The following is a 24,125-nucleotide window of genomic DNA, read 5'->3' on the forward strand; positions in this document are numbered from 1 at the left end:
TTCAGCATTTCGCACAACATTGAATTTAAAGTAATTTCAGCATTTTAAAAAAATTGAGGCTTCGCCTCAATTTTTTTAAAATGCTGGAAAAATTTTTGAATCATCGACACAATAAATTGAATGACCGCTAGGTTTCATTCAATTAAAAATGGTACCGAATAATGGGTTATGCAAGATATTGCAAAATATTTTTGATAACTTGTAAAAAAAGCGTAAACTTCAGAATAAACAATAATATATTATTTGGATACTATATATAGTTACAAATATTATTGCCACTCAAAAAAATCACAATTTCAATTTTTCTCGAAATCTAGCTTTGAAATGTAAGGTAGTCACAAAATCTAAGTAGAAGGGCTTTGAAATATTGAGGGGATTTGAAATTTTGGCTCTCAAAATTTACCCTTCCTCACTACTCGAATTCCGAGCCTCTCAATGAATTTCCTCTCAATTTTGAATGGTTTATATTGACTTTTGAATACCTTTATTGAGAACAAAAAAATAAATATATTAAGATTCGTATAATATTGGCATTTTTCATAAAATGAAGGCCTAAAAAACAGGGCCATTCAAAAAATGAATTGTTTTGGGGAGTAGTGGATCTAGCATCTGTGTAACAAATAATAAAGATTGGCCGTAAAAATTAGGCCTAATCTCTTTTTGGTAAAATTTTGGAAATTGATATCTCTTTATATTCGTCTGTCGTGAGGTACAGATAACAAGATGATGGAGTAAGTGTTTTTGACATATTCACTTTTCACCATATTGGCCGAAATTAAGTTTATTGTTGCTAATTTTTTGTTTTTTACCTTGTTTTTAGGGGCACTACTATTTATTCATCTTTGTATTATTTTTGTTGAGCTCGTATTGAAAAACAATCAATGAAATCCATGTTTTCATTTGAAATCTGATAAAGTTAAACGTGCATATAAGTTTCTCGCTGATATCACTCAATTGCAAATTCATATATATGCAATTCAAAAAAATGAGAAAAATTTCGGATTGTCCAAATTGAAGGATATAATTTTTTTTCTTTAGCCAATAAATCAATGTATTATATTGCATTCATTATCCAATGAGTAGTTACACATAATATTAGCATATAACACTCTTGCTGTTTACAAATACAAATTTTGATTTGATTATTTTGTTTAAAGCTATTCTATTTATAGTGATCTCTTATATAACATGTTGTATAAAATATCTATATTACTATTATTGTATTTCATGAATCTTTTTTCATTAATAAAATTTTATTGGAAAAATTTCAACTTTTCATTAATCTAAATTGACATCTGTGATGCTTCCTATTCTGTTACAACTATTAAAGCTTACATTTAAATTCGAATTCAAAATTTCAAAATTTTTTAAATTGATCAATACAATGATTTTAATAATATATATTTGTTTGTGCTTTTAAATTTCTTAAGCTTTCAAAATTTAAGAGAATTGATAACTTAATACAATATGATCTTAATGATATACTAATTAATAATTCGCAAAATGAAAAAAAGTCTTCTCAAAACTAAATTCAATGCCTTTCAATCGAGATTTTGAGGCAACTTTATATTAATTTTACTAAATATAAGCATTATATTATATGCTACTGGACTTTTTGCATTCGTCCCTATTGTACATGTATATATATATTCCTCCAAAGTTATTTCAATTTCATTGAAAGGGAGGAAAAGGTGTTAATTTATCTCGAAATCAAATGGAAGCCATTCAATTAGCTAGCACCCATTATTGCTCTTCATATACCAAGCATAATTGGCCCAGATTTTGTCGATATTCTAAATTTTGAAAATGAAAAGATAGTTGCTTCGCAATTAGATTGGCAATTTGCCCCAACCAAATAACTCTGATTTATATTGTGTTGTTATTAACATGATATGAAAATTTTTGAGTGAAATCTATCATCATTAAGTCTTTAAAAATACATTTTTAGAAATGGTTTTTTGATTCTTAATAGGATTCGCTCAAATTTACAGTAATCACTATGATAAATTATCTAGCGGCGCGTCACGCCGATAAATGAAGAAATTTGCCGTTTAAAAATTGTCACTTTTCTTGATTATCTAAATACTTTTATGTCTGTTTTAAATGAAGCTGAAAAGATCAATCCTAATGGCGAAGATCCAAATTTATACAACCAAAATGCCGCATTAGACAAGATGATTGGAAGTTCCCCAATAGACAGACAAAAATTTACTATGCATCATGGCCAAGGCGTTTGTGCATTCATTGCAGGAGGGATAGTATCCGTAGTAAAAGTAAATCAGCAGCAGAGAAATGATTTTCAGATATCAGATAACACTCATGAAATTGATGTCATCTTTTTTTCAAGGACCGGACGACAATTGGCTATTGGAACCAAAGGGCCTTTCGCAAAATTTTATGTTGTAACGTTTAATGAGAATTTTGACCAAATTGTTGACAAAATTGAAAAGAAAACAGATGAAAATGGCTTTTCTGCAATAGATATCGAGAGCGAATCAGGAAAACTAATAACAGTTGGTGTTGATTTGCAACCATTTATTATTCTTTGGGACATAAAGCAAGGAAAACCTGAAGCAATTGGACGATATCACATTAAATGCGTTCCAAATCACATTTCTCTTTCTAATGATGGAAATTTCGCAATTGTTAGTGGTCCTAGTTTATTAAGGATCATTGATACATCTGTTGGTTTGTCAGATAAAGAAATTCAGCTCCTCAAAACTCGTTCAATTTCTATTTCCAAATTTAGGACATCTAATTTTGTTTCCGCCTACAGTTGTTCAAATTCTTTTGGAAGAATTTATGCATTAACAGATGATGGAACTTTATTATCTTATGAGCGATCATGTGTTGATTTTTCGAGCCAGATAAAATGCAACAAAATCACTCTTGGCTGTGGCAGTACAAAATGCATGGTTGTTGATGAAAAACTTGTATTAATTGGCACAGATGCAGGTTCTGTTTTAGCTGTTAAATGTGATTCACAACAACATGCTTTATTTGGACAATTTTCTGCTGATGGATATCCAGTTGTTTCTGTTTGTTGTTCAACAAAAATTGTTGGTGTTGCTTACAACAATGGCTCAATGATCTTCTATCCAAGAAGACCAGGAAAACAACCATTGTTAACAATACAACAACACAGAGGTCCTGTTTGTTGTCTCTCTGTTTGCCCAGGAAACGATGAAAAATATTTGGTTTCCGGTGGTTCTGATGGAAGTTGCCGAAAATGGGAAATTATTAAGCAGCAAGACTTAGTTTCTGGATCATCCCAGCACATGGTTGCTTCAAATAATCTTTGCAAAGCAAGTGATGATTATTTGACATCAATAAAAGGTATCAGATGTGTTTGTGCAAGCGAAAAATACACATTTGCTGGTGATAACAATGGTATTTTGCATGTTATGAGAAATAACAAACTCGATATTGTTACAAGGATTGAAGAGAAAAGCCGTGGAACAACAGCAATTTGTTGTGATGATAATGATAAATATTTGGCAACAGGTGGATTGGATGGCATTGTAAGAATTTATTCATACAAGAAAGAAGATGAAATCAAAGTTATTGCAATGGATCCAACACATACAAGTCCTGTTACAAGCATTTGTTTTTGCGGTGGTTCGTTGATTTCTACATCAAAAGAAGGCGTCAGATTCGCAAAACTACCAACAGGAGTTCCTTACAAGACAAGCAATGTTGATGATATGCCTTTGTCTATTTCTCCTCTTCCAAATAAGAAATATGTCGCCACTTGTGGAATGGACAAATCTATTTCAATTTGGAGAATTTCTGATGGTTTCTTATTCAGAAAATATCAGCTCTCGATAGATGAAAAACCAACTTGTTTGAGTGTCGACAAGAGTGGTTTATTCATTGCTGTAGGTATGAGCAGTTCCATTGTTAATATAATTGATATTTTCTCAGGAGATATCATTTGTAATTTCAATTCTGTTTGCGGATTACCAACAAATATTGTTTTCCAGCAAAATGATATCATTTTGAGTGGAATGAGTGGATGCATTGCCAGATGGAATCTTCCTGAATTCATTTATAAGATCATTCAGGAGAGACAGAGATCTAATGTTCCATTGGATTTATTAATGGGCTTAGATGAAGAACCATCGCATTCTACAATTTTGGATGATGAACCAAAGTTGAAACTTCAAAGACAGGCCAGCTCAACATTAAAAGGCGCAGAAGCTAATACAGCATGGACATTTGTTGAAAACAAAGAAGATAAGAATGGTCAACAAGAAGTCGTTGTTGAAGATGATGGTCAACAAGATCAAACTGATGATAGCCAATTAGATTATGATCATATTCCAAGGCCTGCTTTCGGAGAGCGTGATCACATTGTTGATGATATTATTAGAGCTTCATTCATTGGTAAAGATTCTGATGATGAAAATGGAAATCAAAATCAAAATGAAAATGAAAAACCTGAATTGAGTTCAAGTGGAGAAACAGATTCTTCAATCATGAAAATGCTTGACAGCATAAAGAAAAAGAAGAACGAAGATAACAAAGATTATATTATCATTGGAGATGATACTCCATCGAGAAGGAAAGAAAAACTTAAACTAGACATAAAGGATCCACCAAATCAGATTAAAGGAGTTGACGATGATGATTTAGATCCATTTATTATTGATGAATTAGAAAAAGATTCTTCAACACCACATAAGTCAAAAGAAACAACTCCGAAACAACCAGAAATGGCACTTTCTCCAGTTCCTTCTTCATCCTCTCAACAACAAAAGGTTCTAACACCTCCTTCCACACCACCTCAACAGATTCTTCTTCCTGTAACAGTTGTAACTCCTCCTCAAATTGATTCTAAGCAAAGTGATAATATTCCTTATCCAACAAGAGTTGCCGAACAATTGAAGTTATTACTTAGTGTTGCAGATGATTTCTTGCAGCTGGAAACTGAGGATCCTGGCGAATTGGAAGCTTTGAATCAATTGAAAGATGTAATGAATGAAATAGAGAGAAGTGCTTTGCAGTCTAATTGGCTCAAGAAAGAATTAATTGAGCATATATCCCAAATTTTCGATAAAAAATAAATATGTGTTATTGCATTACATATTATATTTTTCTAGTCAACAAAATTATCGAATTATAATTTAATTTTTTGCCTTCGGGATATCGAGTAATAATCAATTGGAATTTTTAGGATTTTGGTTAGAATACACTAATTAAATTAGGAATAAATTTGTTTTGGATTTCAAAAATTTATCTGATCCTTAAAATGGAACGCTTTTATTGCATATTCACCGATTAATTGGATTTTGCATGACGTGTATGTAATTATAATACATGTTAATGCATAAAAAAACTTGAAACAATTAAAAAAATACAAACAAAAATTTAGTAGGAAAGAAATGAAATAAAACAATATAAGTTAGTTAGAATTTCTAGTATGTTCGACCACTTCTAATTCAATATCAGTAGCATTTAAAGCTCTCATGATTATTGCGAGATTTTCAGTTGCTTTTTCAAGTTCTAATCTTCTTGCTGTAATCTTATTAAGACTGTTAAGAATTGTGTTCAGCTGTACATGCATATCTCCATTATTATTTTGTTTGATAGCTTCTTCACGCTTTTTAGCAATGCAATTTAATTTGTTGGAAAAAGAGATATTAATTGGTGCAAATATATCAATGATTTGTCTCTCATATTCTTCAAATTTTTTTGAAAATTCGTTCATTTTTGGAATTGATATGGTTGCAGCAATTGACACTGGTATGATAGCTACATATTGTGATACTAAAGGCATCCATTGTGTACTGAGTTTTTTAAATTTTTCTAATTTCTTTTTAAAGACTGTATAAAATACTTTTGGTTCGTTAGAAAATGCATATGGAGCCATGCTTTCAAATAGTTCAGCTGTGCAGCGTAACACATCATCAAATTTTGTGAAAAATTGGATGTAATATGAGTCGATTGCTCTTCCTTTAGGAAATGCATGAATAATTTTTTGAATGTTGAGGAATTGAGAAAACAAATCAAGAAAAACTCGTTGAACATTAGCGACATCGTTATATGCGCGCATAAATAAAGGATATTGCTGCTTTTCTTCTTCGGTTAGGAGGTCATATTTGAGCCCGGCATCAATTACTGCTGGTAGCTTTGGCCATTCTTTAAATCCACTCTCTTCTGCCATAAAAAAACGTGAAAACTTTTGTAAACTCAAAATTTCTGACACAAAATTCTTACAATGTCAATTTTGTAAATTTGATTTGCTGTTTAAAATTTTATATTGATGTCAGCAAAAGATCCGATGATCTTAGGAATAGATACATTTAATTTCTAACATACAGTTAGTAGACTGCCTAGAAGCTAAAAATTACGATCAGGCACTTCTAATAGCTCAGAAATGTCATGAAAATAATCCAGATGATGAACAAGTAAATGAAATTCTATTTTATCTTAGAAGACAAGTTTTAGCAGCTCCAGACAATACACCAATTACAGAAGAGGAGCTTAAAATGGCGGACAACTATGATGCAATGCATGAATATGAATATTCTGATGAAGATGAAGAAGAAAGTGAAGCAGAAGATGATGAGGAGGAAGAGGAAGAAGAAGAGGAAAGTGAAAAAGAACAAGAAGAAAAAACTCAAACAACATCAGCAAAACCAACAACAGAAACAACAAAACCTGCAGCCAAAAAATCTACAGAACAAAAATCTTCTGCCCGTCGTGCTGCAAAGCCTGTTAATGCTGCAGCATCTACAAAAGCCAAAACACCTAAACCAGTTAATGCATCAAAGTCTGCCGCAATTAAGAAACCAGACGTTCACTCTAACCAAGGAATACAGCAAATATTAAAGAAACGCCCGCCAAAGAAATAATTCAATAAATTTTTATCTGTTTATCATAAAAATTCATTCATTTTACTACTATTTTATTTTACTCATGTAGGGAAAGCAAATTATTATTAACAGGATAACATTTATTATGAATACAAATACAAAATCTTGAGATACAAAAATTTATACGTAATTACTCTTCATTCTTCCAGATGCTAAGATTCTCATCCATGAGATCAATAATTTCATTGATTTTTGGCTTAATATCATCTGAATATTTTTCAAATGAAGATGATGTATCTTTTCGAAGCTGAGTAATGTCTTCGATAGCTTTATCTTTCTGGCCGAGAAAATCAGCCAAGAGAATAGCCTGATTCAACTGTAATTTTAAGGATAAATCTATTGGTGGATTTGGCATGATATTTAACACGTCTTGAGCTTTCTTGTATGATTGTTGTGATTGCTCTGCAGCCTCAGCCATTTTTTCAGCAGGAAGACTGATAACTCTATATCTTTGAAAATCAGCTTGTGCTTTAAGGAAGTTTGCACGTGATTCATCAGTATCACATGTTGGAAGGATATTCTTTTGTATGATATTGATTATGTCATCTGTACCTGTTAATAACAAAGTTTTAAGTTCTTGTAAAGCAGATTGTACAGAACTATCAGGTTCGAGACCATTATCAATATTCATTACTGCTGTACGAAGAGGAACAACTAGAGCTTCGTAAATATCGACGATTAATGTTTTATCTTCATTTGTAAATGGATAATTTGCTTCAGCAAGACTTTTAACTATCTTAGAAGCATCAGTAACTTGTCCAGCTTCAAAAATAGCTCTGGATAAAAACATTTTAACTCTATTATCAGCTTCAAACATCTTTTACAAAAAAAGCAAAATAACGAAAAAAAAATTGTGATAAAAAATGCAACTTTCTGGGTCTAGATATTTCAATCAAAGCCAAATTCGACAGCAATCACGTGGTATTTTGGTATCTCCTTCAGTATTTGGAATAGCGAAACCGCAGAATGACCATTTAGAGCTGATTATCAATCCTCCCCCAATTGTCAGGCGCAAGAAACCTTTTAAGCCAATAGGTATAGTAGTTGTATTCTTCCCAGGAATTCCAGAATTTGAGGTATACTTTCAAAATAGAGAGCCTGTGGAAGAATTTAGACAAACTATCGAATCAAAGATTGGAATTTCTACAGAACCTTACTACATTGTATCGCCTAAGGGTATTATAAAACCTGGACACACTCTCGATGATTACTGCGTAACTGACGGTACCACAATTTTATTTGTCGAAAAAGGGATACGTCATGCAGAAGCTATCGAGAGTCGAGATTTCTGGCTGAAAACCCATAAAGAGCGAACTATTAATCCAAATATGAAAATCGTTTTCCCCAATACTACTCGTGAAAAGCCGAAGCCAAAGCCTGTTAAGAAAAGGAAAGCTCAAGAGCAAACTACAGTTGATGCCTTGCAATCCTTTCTCAAATCTGTCAATCTGGATTTCGTCTTATAAATTGTTTGTATATTCATGCTTGTTTAACTACGATATCCTTTTTTCATAAGCGTTGTAACCTAGTATGTTTTGTCCGATTTGGACGAAAATGGAAAAAATATGGGTGAAATTAACTTCAAAAGAACGAATTATTTCCTTTGTGGTCACCTTCAGCGATATCCAAAAGTGAGAAAAATAGTAGAGATTTTCAATTCAGTTGTATTATTTCACATTTATTAAAACAAATAAAAGACATAAAAGAAAGTAAGAAATAAAAATTACTGATATGTTGGTACATCCGTAAATTTGAGACCTAGTGCAGGTATATCTGACTGTAACAATTGAGATGATGACCCATCACAGTACGTCAAAGTAAAGATATCATCGCGCACATGCTGTATTTTGACAACCCACTTTTGTCCTGTAGCAGTTATCATCAGTTTAGTTCCGTCAGTAAGAACGAAATTATTTTGTTGAGGAGGAGGTATTCCACACATGTCATTGATGATCGAAGCCTCGCCGAGAAGTAGTTTTGTAGCGTTAATACCGATTTTAGGAATTGTAGGTTTCTTTGCCGATCGTTTTTTCGGAAATTTTTGAGATAGTGGACCGAAAATTTGTGGGCAGATCTGTCTATACATGTTTTCGTTTGCCTTATCGCTAGAAACGAGTTCCTGCATCCTTGCCCACGCTTCAGAAAGGAGTCTTTGCTTGGCGGCAATCAGCTCGGAGTTCATAGCGTTCGACACACGACTTCTCTCATGCGTTATGGCTCTCTCTTCGAGTTCTAGCCTTCGCTCAATCCAAACATCATTATGTGGAGCTTGGTCTATTTCAGTCATTGTGCCTAGAAAAAAATTTGAATTCCCCAGAAAAAAATAAATTCACCCCTTATTTCGAATGTCTTCTAGACTTCGAGATTAACATTAAAATAAATTATGAGAGTGCTTAAAAGTACGAAATACGGAATTTTAAACCATAACATAAACATTTTATAAATAACAAAATGAAAAATTCACTCCTTAAAGTGAGGTATTATAAGTGTTGCAATCCAAAGACATACTAGACAAAGTGTAACTGTCGAAGACTGGCCGGAACGCACTATAATATAATTATAAAGTTTCCATTCCTCGCCGTAAATTGTAGTGAGATAACTTGCGGAAGGTTCGTTTTTATTATCGACGTAATATTGATTTATCATAGATGCGATGTCAGGATATCTTGAAAATCTGTTAATAAAGCATACAATTACTGCTGGGATAAATGAAATTGCGGATAAAATGATATACCATTTATTGTTTTGTTTGATAAGCAATACAAGTGAGATAAATGAAAAAAGAATCAAGAAACAAAGGTAGATAATATTGTAATTTCCAATTGCTGAGCACCAAAAGCTGTCTGCTGAGACGAACAGCCAATATGCTGAGTAAATAATCAATGACATGATAATAACTGCCGGGATTACTCTTGAATTTTTCGCCCTTTCGATCATTTGTTTGATAAAATTTCTAAACGTTCATTCTTCCAATCATGTTTTGCTTTGCTCAGTTTCCAATTTTGGTAACAGACATGTACTAGTTGCCTTCAGGAAAACTCATAGTCGAAGAACTGCAAAATTTTATCCAGTCAATTTGGAGATATTATTATCAAATTTAAAATTTCCTTGACCTGTAGGTAATAAGCATTCATTGGAGCAATGTATTGGATTTATATATTAAATTAAGGAAGATTCAACTTACTTGAATTCTATTCGGAATTCCTTTACCTTCCAACAAGTAAAAAGATTACTATCCATAATGTTTTCATATGTGCATGAGTTTATTCATTCCTGCCACTAGATAATGATATTATTAAATCGATGAGGATAAATGAGTATTGTAACTATGAATCTTTTATTTGTGATTCAATGATATGGAATGTTTTAAGTGTTTTAATTACTGTGATGTAGTATATTTCTTTAAATACTCATTTTTTACATGAAATTGAATTCAAATTTCAAGCAAAACCCATTATTATAAATTTTTCAATATACAAATGGAAATAGATCATCTAATTGATTGTAATGAGAACATTCATTTGGTAAAACTAAGAGGTCGAATTTCCAAAAAAAATTCAAAAAAATAAAAATAAAAACAAAAAATATGATTTTTATGTCAAAATATCAAAAATGAAAATTTTTTGGAAAAATAGATACATTTTATAATTGATGTTGATACTAAAATAATGTAATATTGAACACAACCAATTAAATATTAAAGATAATTTATATATACTTTTTCTTTTTTTAAAAACAGATGTAATAACATTAATAATTTACATATATAATTACAAATGAATAGTATAATTTCCTGGTGATTATTAAAAAAACAAAATTCTAATATCTTTTTCATAAAATATTCTTCAAATGAACAGTGAAAGTCATCAGGATTGACCGATCTGATGAGAGCTCTGTATTTCAGGCATTTCGCATTTAGGTTTAGCCCGACTTTGATAAATTGTTCGGTAAAGGTTTTCTCTCAGCCCATCAATGTATTCTGGATTAATAATTTCAAAGGTAGAACTGCAAAAGCTGTATTTTGAAGCGATTGCGTCTGTAAATGCGATGGAATATATTGCGCAGTCTTTGCTGTTCTTTTGCTGAGGGCATTCCATCTCAACGAATGCCTCTTTCTTATCGCATTTAAGGTCAAATATATTGATGAATTTTAATGAAAATTCTAAAGCGTATTTATGGTTTGCGCCTTTAATGGAATCAAAATGAATGAAGCACTTCTTTTTGGCCTTTGGTCTGCAGCATAGAAGTGAAAAATGGAAATTATTATAAATAAAAATGAAAATTAAATCCTGTTCTTTGATATTCCTCGTCTTCATGAATTCCCTTGAATCCTCAACAGTGTAGCGGTAAAGCAAGTCTGATATACAAGGCTCCATGAAGTAAAACAATTTTGAATTTTCTTTGTATTTGCATCTCTGTTGCTCACAAAAGAAATTAATCACTTTGTCAACAACAGACTCCTTTTGACGGAGACGTTCCAGGTCTTCGTCACTGAAGGATGCAACAAGCATTTTACAACTGAAAATTTACCACACAATTTTTTCCTAAAATTGGACAGCATAATAGTCATACTACATATTTTAAAAGATGATCAAAAAATAAATTTTGCCGAAACCATCGGTATCTGTCTCAAATTAAGACAGAAAATTTTATGATCTGAAATTTACTTCAAATGTTTATATGTCATTTGATTTTATTGTAAGAGCTCTCATAGGTAGAGCCAAAGTGTGTTATCAACATCCTTCAATGATAGCGATTTTATCTAATTTATTTTTGATTTTTTTAAACCATGGCTTGAAATTTCCTAAATATTATGCATATCGTCGTGCATCAATAGTGCAAAAGGTTTAATGAAAAGTATAAAAGAATCATTCAAGAAAGATATTTCGTTGTGATTAGTTTCAAAAACTCTAGTTATTGTATTGAAAAATAAGCATAGAAGTTATTTTATATATATAGACATGACAAAAATAACTTTTTATAAAATAACAAAACAAAAAATAATAAAAAATAAAGTTCTAGAAGTATATGGATGATTCCTGAACAACTGTATCTTCTTCGTGATTATAGGCAGGTATTAATTTATCTTCAACTTTATCAGATTCGCTTTTTAGTCTCGAATAAGGTTTCTTATTACGGGAAAAGTCAAGTTCTGGATCATGTTTGCTTAGTCCACTATATGTACATATGAATCTCTGTAAAAATTCTGTATGAGAATTCGTAATTATTCCTTCAATTAGAGATCTTACGATTTGTGGATCAGAAGAAAGAATATTCGATAAAACATCAACGAAATAGTCAATAGATTCTGTTAAAGGGTTTGTATAGTTCGAGAGATTTACAATTTTTGCATATTCAGCGAATGCAAATTTTGTTTTTCCTGTTGAACAAATTCTGAGCATTTCTATGAAAATGTAATCTCCTATCCTGATTTCGTTGTCCTGGTCTATGTTCATATCTGTTTCAAAAATTGAATCTCTCATATCTTGGCCAAGATCGCATATTGTGCTAATAATTGTATGGAGAAGCTTATGAGCAGCTAATGATGATTTCAAATCATCATTTTCCATATAAAAAAGTGAATATCTGATTAATAATTTTAATTCTTCTTGAGGAATGAGGTCTATTGAGACATATCGTGAGTCGATGAGACGAGCAAGGTAATTCAGTATTTCTGGAACACATAAGATGTTTGGATTCTCAATTATTGTAAAACGAAGAATATTTACCAAATTTGTTGGAATTCCGTCGTTAATCTTCCAGAAATCAGGGTCTACATATTGAACATAAAAGGTTGAGTTGCGAAGGAATGTAAAAACATAAGGAACAAAACAAGAATTTGGTAAATCACTGAACATACCGAAAATATCGGAAATAAATGATTGCCCAAGTACATTTATCGACTTGATAGGTACAAATGTCTTTAATATCATATTAAAAACTTGTAAAGTTTTTTCAATTGAATTTCTCAACAAAATAATCATATTTTCATCTTGTTTCTCTCTTGTTTGGTATCCAGCATATGATTCTAGTAGAGTTCTAACGATTTGATGTATTCCTCCATATAATTCGGAAACATATGGATTTAATATTGAAATTGGATTGTTTTCATCACTATCTGGATTAATAAGTACTTCATATGCCAGATATACATCACAGAAATGACAATATTGGGCTACTGTTGCTGGATTATCGAGATTGAAATTATTTAATGCATTTTCAAAGCTTGTTCTGACAAAATTATATACATTTCCGAAGAAATTATCTTTGTATGCTCTGAATTCTTCAACTTCTTCAGGTTTGGCCTCTAATTGACTTTCATCTTTTTTCATAACATTCAATTTTTGTTCTAACATAAGTTCTATGCTACAAACAAGCTTTATCAACGAGACATGGCTATTCTGATTCACAATCTGAAGAATTTTCCCAAAATTATCCATAATTATTGGAATTAAAGGTTCCGGACTCAATTCTTCGTTTCCAGGAGTCGGACCATTTACAAAAATCAGCCAATCTCTTCGGTCTTCTTCTTTATATCCTGAGAAATAAAACAGTTTTGAAAGGCATTCAGCGGCCACTGCATGGAGAATAACTTCCTCTCTACGGAAGTACGCCATTAACTTTGTAATTATGGGCTGAAGAGCAGATTGATACTCATTTCTCCTCAAAACTTGGTAAATTTGGGCCAAATAATAAGCTGCTAAACAAGCATTTTCTATATTTTCATTGTCCAGCATTTCTATGTAAAATTCCAAAGTTGAATTTAAAATATTATTTTGTTCGTTTCTAAATGATTCTTTCATAATCGGGACAACAATAGAAGCCATAGTTGTGATTTTCTCATATATATTATAAGGTTTTCCTTCAGCTTTTCCTTCAATTAATAAATTAAATTCTTCAAGTATTTGATTTGAAAGATTCACACTTGCAAACCTATAAATAGAATTAACCAAGTTCAAATGTGCATAGAACATTGACTTTTGATCATTAATTTGGAATAAAACGTTATTATCTTGATCAATAGTTATTGGATGGTCAATTCCCATCATAATTGCATTGGTTATGATTGGAATTGAATCATGGATCACGTCATAAAGAGTTCTTTCCGAATTTCCCAGCTTAATTATTACATTCATGAAAAGTTTGTCAAAAAACTTTACAAATGTCAAATAATACTGACAATAAGTATCACGATCACTTTCCAACATTTTGAAACCGATAAATTCAAACAATTTTGCCATGAAAAAAATTATAACTGAAAGATTGTCTTTGTAAGACCAAATTGATAAATTAAAGTCAGATATATCATCGTAAACATTTGGAATGAGTTTAATAAAGATTTCGAAGAAATCATTATCAGTCATAATTTTTTCTGTTTCAAAAGCCATGTCAAGGTGTCTTAAATAGCTAATTATCTTACAGAAAAGGTCTATCTCAGCAAATCCAGAGCCGTTTTCATGAAAACGGAACTCCATTAAAGATAATAAAGATTTACAAAGAGGAGCAAGGACTATTTGATAATTTGCTTCAAGAAACTCTAGTAAATGATCAATACCGTAGTCTATGTCTATTACTTTGCATATTTTCGAAATAAAATCAAACATTTCAAAATAAAGAAATTTTGTTTGCTCGTCTAGTTCAAAACTGAATGTAAATCCAATAAAATTCATATAAACTGCACTGTATTGACTGAGATCTTTAATTAATTGAATTGTAAAAATATCTCGCGTAATATCGTTTTTAATTCGGGTATATAAGATGCTTGCTATTGTTTTAATGACGTGCATTGATATGAGAACGTTGTTGACGGCTTCTGGCGAAATTTCAAAGTTTAGAACGTTTTGAACGAGATCTTTCCAATTGTCTGGCCAATCATTCGATATAATTTTATCTAGTATATCATAAGACATAGATAATATTTCTGATTCTTGACTTGCTATTGTTGTACAATATTCTAACCATTTCAATTTGAATTCTGAGCATGATTTATTATTTTTATCCCATTTTTGACCAACATTTGCTTGAATTGCTTGCATCAATAGCTGAAAATATTCAATATCCATATCATTTTGAAGTAAATCAAACGAATTCTCAAGAAAATTTGGAGATTCAATGAATTGTTTAATGGTTTCAGTAGATCCTTCCTCGTTGTTTTTCATTTTGCAACAAATTTCAATCCATGATTGAAGGTTCATAAAGTAACAATATAATAAATGATGCTTTTGAGAGGCTAAAGATTAGTATGATAAAAGTATTATACGGGATACTTAATTTATTATCAGTAAAAAAAGAAAATTTATATTCACTTTTTAAAACTATTAGAATTAATCATTCTTCACGTAGTTATACTATAATATGACGCATTTTTCGATATTTGCACCATGTGGACGAAGAATTTCTGCGGCTTCTTTACTATTAAATTTTACAGCTTTTTGGAGTGCGGTTTCTCCATCATTATCTTTTTCATTGATATTTAAACCATGTGAAAGAAGAAGTTCAATTACATCTTTGCTATTATTAATTGCGGCTTTATGAAGAGCTGTTTTCCCATCATTATCTTTTTCATTGATATCAGCTCCATTTATAATAAGAATTTCAGCTATTTCTTTATAATTATTGGCTACTGCAATATGCAAAGCAGTTTCTCCATCATTATTTTTTTCATTAATATCCGGACCATGTGAAACTAGAACGTCAACCAGTTCTTTTCTGTTTAAACGTGTTGCATAATGAAGAGCCGTTTTTCCATATTTATTTTTTTCATTGAGATTTGCGCCACATGAAAGAACAAACTCAAGTATTTCTTTGCTTTTCTTCAATACTGCAATATGCAAAGGAGTTTCTCCGGATTTATCTTTTTCATTGATATCTGCACCATGTGAAAGAAGAAGTTCAAAAATTTCTTGATAATTTAGAGCTATTGCAATATGCAAAGGTTTTTCTCCGGATTTATATTTTTCATTGATATTTGAACCATGCGAAACAAGGATTTCGGCTGCATCTTTACAATTATATTTTACAGCTTCATGGAATGCGGTTTCTCCATCATTATCTTTTTCATTGATATTTAAACCATGTGAAAGAAGAAGTTCAATTACATCTTTGCTATTATTAATTGCGGCTTTATGAAGAGCTGTTTTCCCATCATTATTTTTTTCATTGACATCTGCACCATGCGTAATAAGAAGTTCAGCTATTTCTTTATAATTATTGGCTACTGCAATATGCAAAGCAGTTTCTCCATCATTATCTTTTTCATTGATATTTAAACCATGTGAAAGAAGAAGTTCAATTACATCTTTGCTATTATTAATTGCGGCTTTATGAAGAGCTGTTTTCCCATCATTATCTTTTTCATTGATATCAGCTCCATTTATAATAAGAAGTTCAGCTATTTCTTTATAATTATTGGCTACTGCAATATGCAAAGCAGTTTCTCCATCATTATTTTTTTCATTGACATCTGCACCATATTTAATAAAAAGTTCAACTATCTCTTTATTATTATTGTTTACAGCAATTTGTAAAACAGTATCCTCAAATTGATTTTTTGCATTGATATTTGCTCCATGTGAAAGGAAATATTCGCATATGGATGGAATACCAAACTTTATTGAATAAAGAAAACATTGACCAATATCATTGGTTTGATCGAAATAAACTAAAAATGAATCAATATCATTACACTCTAGGCAATAATATAAACTGATTTGTATGTTGTATTCGTTCATCAAGAATGTAACAAAATCAATGTTGTGAGAAATATTTGCATATTCCATGCATTTTTCATTTGGTTTTTGATATTTCATACATTCACTCATGATATCTGGATTTCCACTTAAAAATGAACATTCAAGACATGTTCGAGTTATTTCTGAGTTAAATTTCGATCTTAATAACTTGAAACAATCAACCGATCCATAGTAACAACATAATTCAAGTAATGAATATCCTAAGCTGGTATGACATGGATATAAATCGCTGATAAGTTTTTCATCTTTATCAAATGTTTCTCTTTCGGTGAATAAGATGAATTGTTCTAGGTCATCATTCATAATTGCTCTGTATATCGTATTTTCTGAAAGAATATCTAGATTTTTTAAATAGCTCTCATGATAAAAATCGTATCTCCTTAATTTAATTCCATATTCTTTATAAAATACGCATCTAGAAACATAATAACTTGCATCGACCTCTTTTACTTTATATTCATCAAAAATTCGTTTGGCAAGTGCTAAATATGATTTCGTATAGCGGTTATTATACAAAATACAATTGAAGATATCTCTTATAATATTTTGTGCAGGAACAATCTTTGAATCAATCAAATTTGTTTTGATCATTTCATAAATCGAGTTTAAATCTTCTTCTTTTTGAGTTTTTAACCGATACAATGCATTATATGAATCGATGTAATACTTACAGATGCTTCTTAATTCGCGATATTTACTTTGATGATTGTCTTGTTCAGACATTAAAATTTTTAAAAAGCTGACATGCTGTACTTTTTTTTGATAATTACCTAACTATTGTAGGTAAGTTATTTCCAGGGGAAAGTGAAATAAAAGAAAATCTGACATTTTTTTCTTTGTTTGAAATTTACCACCATGTTTAAAGAGTGAATACAAGAAAAAGATAGCATTGACATCAAGATTATAAAGCTATAAACTTCATCACATGAATATATTATATGCTGCATTAGGGTTATTTGTAACTTTTTTCAAGAAATATATGTTTGAGAACTTATTAATCAATTGAAGATGAATACTTCAACTTTGGAGAGATTACACACGCAATATCATACTGAAGATAATTTGTTCAAAAAAAAAATGCGTTCAAAAAAATGACTGAAGAAGAAACTGTTAACGAGAATCCAGTACCAACTGAAGATGAAGATGCAGAATTGTTATCAAAATTAAAACCACAACCAACAGAGGAAGAACTTGAAGCTGAAAGATTGCGAATTCAACAAGAAAAAGAATATAGACAAATACAATTCAAAAGCTATCTTGAAGAAAAAGGCTTAATGAAACATTTAACAACTATTCTTGTTCACTTTTATGAAAATTCTGACAAAGATCATCCAATTGAATACATACAACAGTACTTTTCAACAATGAACGGCGTTGATATCAATCAAGTATTGAAGGAGAACGCAGAAATACAACAGAAAATCGAAGAAGCCAAGAAAAAGGTTGCCGATCTTCAAGCACAAATGGCTGAAACCCAATAAGAGATATTTCATTAATACTCAATATCTATGTGTTTTATTAATAAAAATGTTCATTCATTTACTTATATTTAAAGCTCAATAAGCATATAATATATAATATTCTAGAAATTATGATATCTTATTTAAAAAACTATTTCTAGTATACATAAAAGTGTTTTGGCTATGAGTTTAGATCCACAAACATTCGAAAGTTCCAAATAATCAACAAAACTCGTTTAATTGAAACACTTCACACTGGTATTTCATTAATAATATACTTTTGTTGTTTGTCCATACATTGATGAAAAACTCTTCAATGAATATCACATAAATAAGCGCAAATTTAATTTGATTTCATTAAAAGTATTTACCTTATCCATGTATATACATATTGAAATAGCTATTTCCCCATTAGCCTCATTAGATAAAAAGATTCAAATGCACAATGTCAATCTATAATTTTGATACTTTATCTGTCCTTCAGAGCTTAAAAATTATTTGGTCTGGAATTTAAATGTCCTTAAACAGACATCTTTAGATGATACACAGGTATCAAAAAATCAAATATCTTCTGGATTTGGTCTTATTAAGAATAAACAATTTAAAAACGATAAAGAGATTAATTACTTTTATAATTATTTATTTATGACCTATTTTTTTTAATATTATTTTAATATTCTTCAGAGTTCTTTGCCTCTTTCATCTTACGCTTCTTAGCCATATCCATTTGTCTTTCTTTCTTAGAAACGACTCTTACTCTCTCTGTTTCCTTCTTTTGTTTCTTCTTTTCGTGAAGTCTGAGAGATTGGTTCTTTAACTCGAACTCAATAGCATCATGGATGCCTGTATTCTCTGTCATCTGTGAGGCGAAGTGGTGCCGAGTGACTTTCCTGATTGCATCGACGATGCAAACTTTTCTTGCGCCTTCTATGGTGACAGACTGGTCAGCAAGCATGATTTCCTCTGTAAGTTCGTTCGTATCAAAGAATTCGATGATCTTGGCAACCTGTGTTCTGATTGTTTTCTGATCTTGTTTCTTGTCGACTTTCTCTTCGAGATTTTCGATCTTATTGCGGTATTTGGCAGCAAAGTGTCTGCTATCAGCATTGTACTGCTCCTTGAGCTCGTCTGAGAACTCCTCGACCTCTTTGATGCATTCGTAAATAATTGGGATCAAATCGAGGGCTGCGCAGAGGATAATTGACTTCTTTGACTCGAGGGCAACATCCAAAGCATCAGCAAGGTTCTGGGCGAGCTTTCCAACTGCAACTGTAGAAGATAAAATTGAAAGTAACAAAGCAGTAGCGTTGATGAGAGCAACAACAACTTCTGGCTCGAACTTGACTGTTCTCTTCTTCTTGTTAGCAATGAGCTCGAGGATTCTGGCGAGAACGCTCTCACATCTCTCTGCGTTTGGAAGAGAGAAGCCTGTAACGAAAGCGATGGCGAAAGCGCGAGCAGTTTGATCACCTGTCAAAGCTGGAAGGTTTGGCATGAGCTCGTTAAGGAATGAGAAAGCGGCTTCTTGCATCAAGTCATAAGTATTCAATGCGAGATTGCACATAACCAAAAGAGCCTCATCATGTTCTTGTCTTGATACTGGCTCTGTAATTGGCTGAAGCAATGAATCAAAGATTGGCTGAATGTGTGGTTCAAGATCTTCTCCGATATATGTATCAGAGAGAATTTCATTCATTGACTTGAGGGCTGCAAGCCTGATCTCATTGCGTGGAGAAGCGGCTTTCTCGGCGCAAATTGGAAGATCAGTTTCCCAATGATCAGCTGTTTTAATTACTTGGCTCTGATCATCGATGGCGTGATCTTGAGCTGTAATCTTATATTGACGACTTCTTCCGAAACCTGCAATATCCATTTATACTGATTTACAGAAAATTTTAATTGTGAAGTTGTAAATAGACACCAAATTTTATCGATAGTTTCAATTCAAAATTTCATGGACATATAAAATTTGTCCCACATCAGAATTATTTGTCTATTGAGTTTTTATAATAAAATTTATAAACAATATATTTTCCCCTTCAAACTCTCTCAATTTCAATTTTGTGATGGGATTCGACCGGCTTCAAAGTGGAAGATTTTAAAAAGTTACTGACGCATGAACAGATAGGGCAATACTTGTAAACTGTTGTAACCAGGGAAAGACATTCAAATTACCGCAATTTAGTCATTTGTTTTTAATTAAGGATTGAGAATGCCGTAGAATATAAAGCATTTGATATATTGAGGAGGGAATTCATCATGTGATCTAAAATATAAATCCTTATTGCTTATTTTTGACACGAATTCTTAGATTTTTTTTATAGGAGTTAACTGAACGGTGAATATTTACTATCTCCCTTTACATTTAATGATAAAATATATTAACTTCACCATTGGTTGATTTGAGGAATTTTGTAAATACATATCTTAGCATTCATTACTTAGTTAAAGGGCGTCTAATAAGACAAGTTTAGATCAAGACAATTTTTTTAATTATAAACATAAAAACAAGTCGAATAAACTAATTTTTTTTATTGGATACGTTTGCATCCTATTTCAAATATTTCAACTTCATTATTTGAAGAATCAACGATACGTAAATATTTGTTCGTATCTACATAGGCAATTCTTCCATCAGAAAGTCTGATTTTGCCGGAATTATTTAGAAAGTCTTGATACTTGTTTATACCATCTGTAATGTGTGCACCATAACAGGCTACTACCTTGGCGTGTCTGAATGGGACCTTTTTCAATTCGTAATATTCGAGTGTTTGACCATCTTCTAATCACCATGATTTAACAATACTGTACTCTTCTTGATAGTCAATCATTCTCCATGCAATTACGGACAATAGGAATAAAAACATTATTGAAGAATGTCAAAATTGGCATTTGACACCAAATTTTTATTTTGACAAGGTAAAAAAATTAATAAAGGAAAGTGAAATTATGCAAAGAATCCTTTTAAGACAGGTTCCATTTTCAATACTATTCAAAAGTTGAATGAAACAGGACTCATTTTCATAATTTACGTATAATAACATCTCAATTCACTCAATTTTTGAGACCCAGATGCTATATCTTTAGAAAATCGCAATAATCAAATCGAAAACAACTACCATTTTTCAGAAATAGATAAAAAAATTGATACGGAGAAACTGCTCTTCATAAAGCAGTATTTATTAAATTTAAAAAATATCTAAAAATCAATTAAAAAGATGAAAAGGACTTACCACTTACACAATCAATATATCTTTATTAGAATAGCAAAATAGTATAACAGTCATACGAGGCATTATATAAAGATTTATAATGACCTTTTCCCAAACAAAAAAAATTAACTTTTTACCTTAGAAAATTGGGATATAAATTTTGGATGTCAAAAAAATTAAGAGAGCATCAGAAAGTGGTGAGTGCATATCTAATTGAGATTTTGCTTCTTATAATACAGCAAAAATACAAGTAAAGATGTTGCTGTATCATGTTAATAATAAAATTCTCTTGTATAAGGTCGATGAAAAAATGAGCGTTTTTAAAAAACCGCCGTTTGAGAGGAAAATTGAGAGCCCCGATGTATACTTTTTGACATTGTCAAAAACTTTGAAAGGACCAAAAAATTTTAGTGTCAGAAAGTTTACAAATGTATACTTTCTGACAAACAGACTCTCAGAAAGTACTCAAACTGCGGTTTTTAATTTCCGCACTTTTTTTGGCGACCTTATAGATAAATCCAGATATATAATGTCAGGGAAAATATATGATTTATAAAAGATCATCTTAAAAATATTCAAAATTATATTTAATATCAATCAAAATAATACATTTTAAAAAGTTCTACCCTCAGTACGCACTAAATCTCCTCTTTCAATATCAAAGCTACTTGTATTGTTATTATTTCCATCTTTTTGCTTAAGAAGGAAAGGCAAAGCATGCTTTTGTGTCCTATTTGGTTTAATAACAAAAGCATAGATAGCATAAACAGATATGCTAAGGAATACGCAAATTCCGATAATTACACTTGTACCGGAGTGAGACATCAAGTCTTCCCACAATGATGGAGGCTGGACAATCGTTGGCCTCCTGTAGTGTCTGATTTTCTCTGTTGGTGTTGGTTCCGCTTCTTCTGCATCTTCAGGAGTTTCTGTCGCAGTTGGATGAATAGAACTGGCCTTTCTGATGTTAACAACTATGGGATCGACTGGTTCTTTGGTTGGAGTTGGCGTTTCTTTCTTGGTTTCCTCAGAAACTTCGACCTTGTCACTTTTTACTTCCTTAGTGTCACTTTTTGTTTCCTCTTTTCTCATTGTCTGATTATTATTTGAAATCAATGTCTCATTTTTATTTTCTTCTTCTTTTGGTTCATGAATTTGATCTAAATTTTGATTTTCTTTTTTGGTATTTTCTTCATTTTTGAGAATTTCATTTGTTTTGTTCAAATCAGTATTAAGTTTAATGTTTTCTTCAATATTAGTCTTGTTCTTAATGTTTTCGTCTAGTTTCTTGTCTAATTCTTCAATTTCGATCGTTTTATCATCACCTGGAAGGACTTCTGACTGGGAAGGTTCTTCTAATGTAGTATTTTCATTAATAATATCTGTTTGATTCAATTCTGTTTCATTTACATCGTTAAATGTAACATTAATTTCGATTTCGGATTCTTTCTTCTTTAAAAGAGGCTTTTCTGGCTTATCATTCGTTACATTGATACTATTTAGTTCAGTTTCGTTCTTTGTTTCATTAATTTGTTCGATTTTTTCAATCAAAACAGAATTATTTAATTTTTCTTCCACTTTTTGAGTAGCATTAGGCTTAGTATCATATGTAGATGGCATTGTATTATTTGTTTCTTCAGTTTGAACATCTTTCATTGGAATTATCATCTTAAATTCTTTTTGTTCATCTGTTTCATTGAAATGCTTCATCCTTTCGATCGGATCTGGGTTGTTTAGCTTCTGTGGCTTCTCATCATCGCTTTGTGTCTTTGAATATTTGATATATTTTGGAATTGTTTGATTTGGAGGAATTTCAGCTATAATTGGTCGGCTGTTATTTGTGGTAGTTATATTTGGCTTGGTTTCATTCACTTGACTTACTTTTTCGTAAGGTTCTGTAACACTTAGTTTAATTTCGCTGTTTTGTGTTATATTTAGTTTGTTATCCTTTGTAGTGTTATTGTGTGTTATATTTTTAGATGGTTCTGTTGAATTTATTTTAATTTTATTTATTTCTGTGCTGTTTGGCTGAATTGGCTCTGTTTTATTATTCTTTGGTACTGTTGCATTATGGTTTTGTTGTTTAACTGGTTTTTTATCTTGATTTTGTTGTAATTTTGTTGAATTCTGTCTCGGAACGTTTGTTTGGTTAATTGTTTTGTTTGTATTCAATTTTACATCGGGTTTTGGCTTTCCGTTCACTTGAGACTGTGTAGTTTCGTTCAAATTCACTATTGTTTTGTTTAAAACCGTAATATTTTCGTGTTTCTCTTGTAATGGGTTATTAGGTAAAGATGGTGCCTTCTCTTTATGAGGTTTATCTTCTGATTTTGTTACATTTTTTGGTTTTTTAGTGATTGGTAGAGCAATAGGAGGTTCTCCAAGAGTTACATTCGCTTCTGATGGCTTTTTGTGTATTTCTGTGACGTTTTTACTTATTTGCTTTGTTTCATTTTTAGAAATTGTGATGTTTTCGATTTTCTTCACTGGAACACTGGTATTTTCGGAAGGTTTGTCAATAGTAATGTTGTTTTGCTTTTCTGTTTTTATTTCATGTTCTTTATTAGTTAAAATTTCGGAAGCATTATTTTTAACTAAGTCTTTAGTTGTAGTATTCGCTATTACTTCGTTCTGTATGATGTCCTCATCTAGTTCATGCGCATGATCAATAGGACCAGATTGAATTGCTATGAGGAAAAACAGATACATAATTTTTTTTAAAAAAATAAAAAAATAAGGATAAAAATCTTTGGACATTATTGACTCTGAACTATTCCTTTATCATTCGATTTGTATTGGTCTATATTAATGAACTTTCAAATA

General features: G+C 31.2%; 12 protein-coding genes across 12 annotated transcripts; 4 read left to right on the forward strand and 8 right to left on the reverse strand.

Moving 5' to 3' along the window:
* Positions 1 to 2,081: 2,081 nt before the first annotated feature.
* On the forward strand, positions 2,082 to 5,259 carry TVAGG3_0995800 (WD40 repeat family; the record flags this gene model as incomplete). The annotated part of the gene is made up of 1 exon (XM_001580011.2): positions 2,091 to 5,066. The coding sequence occupies one exon, from the start codon at positions 2,091 to 2,093 to the stop codon at positions 5,064 to 5,066; it is 2,976 nt and encodes a 991-aa protein (XP_001580061.1).
* Positions 5,260 to 5,328: 69 nt separating this feature from the next.
* TVAGG3_0995810 (uncharacterized protein) lies at positions 5,329 to 6,235 on the reverse strand (the record flags this gene model as incomplete). Its single annotated transcript, XM_001580012.1, has 1 exon — positions 5,405 to 6,166. One exon carries the CDS (start codon positions 6,164 to 6,166, stop codon positions 5,405 to 5,407), a length of 762 nt encoding a protein of 253 aa, XP_001580062.1.
* Positions 6,236 to 6,288: 53 nt separating this feature from the next.
* TVAGG3_0995820 (uncharacterized protein) lies at positions 6,289 to 6,883 on the forward strand (the record flags this gene model as incomplete). The annotated part of the gene is made up of 1 exon (XM_001580013.2): positions 6,492 to 6,857. One exon carries the CDS (start codon positions 6,492 to 6,494, stop codon positions 6,855 to 6,857), a length of 366 nt encoding a protein of 121 aa, XP_001580063.1.
* Positions 6,884 to 6,983: 100 nt separating this feature from the next.
* TVAGG3_0995830 (protein domain specific binding) lies at positions 6,984 to 7,723 on the reverse strand (the record flags this gene model as incomplete). Its single annotated transcript, XM_001580014.2, has 1 exon — positions 7,009 to 7,695. The coding sequence occupies one exon, from the start codon at positions 7,693 to 7,695 to the stop codon at positions 7,009 to 7,011; it is 687 nt and encodes a 228-aa protein (XP_001580064.1).
* An 18-nt stretch (positions 7,724 to 7,741) lies between these two features.
* Positions 7,742 to 8,344, forward strand: TVAGG3_0995840 (ubiquitin-like family; the record flags this gene model as incomplete). Its single annotated transcript, XM_001580015.1, has 1 exon — positions 7,742 to 8,344. One exon carries the CDS (start codon positions 7,742 to 7,744, stop codon positions 8,342 to 8,344), a length of 603 nt encoding a protein of 200 aa, XP_001580065.1.
* Positions 8,345 to 8,601: 257 nt separating this feature from the next.
* Positions 8,602 to 9,165, reverse strand: TVAGG3_0995850 (uncharacterized protein; the record flags this gene model as incomplete). The annotated part of the gene is made up of 1 exon (XM_001580016.1): positions 8,602 to 9,165. The coding sequence occupies one exon, from the start codon at positions 9,163 to 9,165 to the stop codon at positions 8,602 to 8,604; it is 564 nt and encodes a 187-aa protein (XP_001580066.1).
* Positions 9,166 to 10,648: 1,483 nt separating this feature from the next.
* Positions 10,649 to 11,422, reverse strand: TVAGG3_0995860 (protease family; the record flags this gene model as incomplete). The annotated part of the gene is made up of 1 exon (XM_001580017.1): positions 10,745 to 11,389. The coding sequence occupies one exon, from the start codon at positions 11,387 to 11,389 to the stop codon at positions 10,745 to 10,747; it is 645 nt and encodes a 214-aa protein (XP_001580067.1).
* Positions 11,423 to 11,896: 474 nt separating this feature from the next.
* Positions 11,897 to 13,927, reverse strand: TVAGG3_0995870 (armadillo (ARM) repeat-containing protein family; the record flags this gene model as incomplete). The annotated part of the gene is made up of 1 exon (XM_001580018.1): positions 11,897 to 13,927. One exon carries the CDS (start codon positions 13,925 to 13,927, stop codon positions 11,897 to 11,899), a length of 2,031 nt encoding a protein of 676 aa, XP_001580068.1.
* A 1,299-nt stretch (positions 13,928 to 15,226) lies between these two features.
* TVAGG3_0995880 (Ankyrin repeat family) lies at positions 15,227 to 17,353 on the reverse strand (the record flags this gene model as incomplete). The annotated part of the gene is made up of 1 exon (XM_001580019.1): positions 15,227 to 17,353. One exon carries the CDS (start codon positions 17,351 to 17,353, stop codon positions 15,227 to 15,229), a length of 2,127 nt encoding a protein of 708 aa, XP_001580069.1.
* Positions 17,354 to 17,484: 131 nt separating this feature from the next.
* TVAGG3_0995890 (associate of C-MYC AMY-1 family) lies at positions 17,485 to 18,498 on the forward strand (the record flags this gene model as incomplete). The annotated part of the gene is made up of 1 exon (XM_001580020.1): positions 17,722 to 18,111. One exon carries the CDS (start codon positions 17,722 to 17,724, stop codon positions 18,109 to 18,111), a length of 390 nt encoding a protein of 129 aa, XP_001580070.1.
* A 94-nt stretch (positions 18,499 to 18,592) lies between these two features.
* Positions 18,593 to 19,987, reverse strand: TVAGG3_0995900 (interferon-related developmental regulator family; the record flags this gene model as incomplete). The annotated part of the gene is made up of 1 exon (XM_001580021.2): positions 18,761 to 19,963. The coding sequence occupies one exon, from the start codon at positions 19,961 to 19,963 to the stop codon at positions 18,761 to 18,763; it is 1,203 nt and encodes a 400-aa protein (XP_001580071.1).
* A 1,335-nt stretch (positions 19,988 to 21,322) lies between these two features.
* On the reverse strand, positions 21,323 to 24,011 carry TVAGG3_0995910 (uncharacterized protein; the record flags this gene model as incomplete). The annotated part of the gene is made up of 1 exon (XM_001580023.2): positions 21,915 to 24,011. The coding sequence occupies one exon, from the start codon at positions 24,009 to 24,011 to the stop codon at positions 21,915 to 21,917; it is 2,097 nt and encodes a 698-aa protein (XP_001580073.2).
* Positions 24,012 to 24,125: the final 114 nt, after the last annotated feature.

Source organism: Trichomonas vaginalis, chromosome I (assembly GCF_026262505.1).
Source record: "Trichomonas vaginalis G3 chromosome I, whole genome shotgun sequence".
In the NCBI taxonomy this organism is placed as follows: Eukaryota; Parabasalia; order Trichomonadida; family Trichomonadidae; genus Trichomonas; species Trichomonas vaginalis.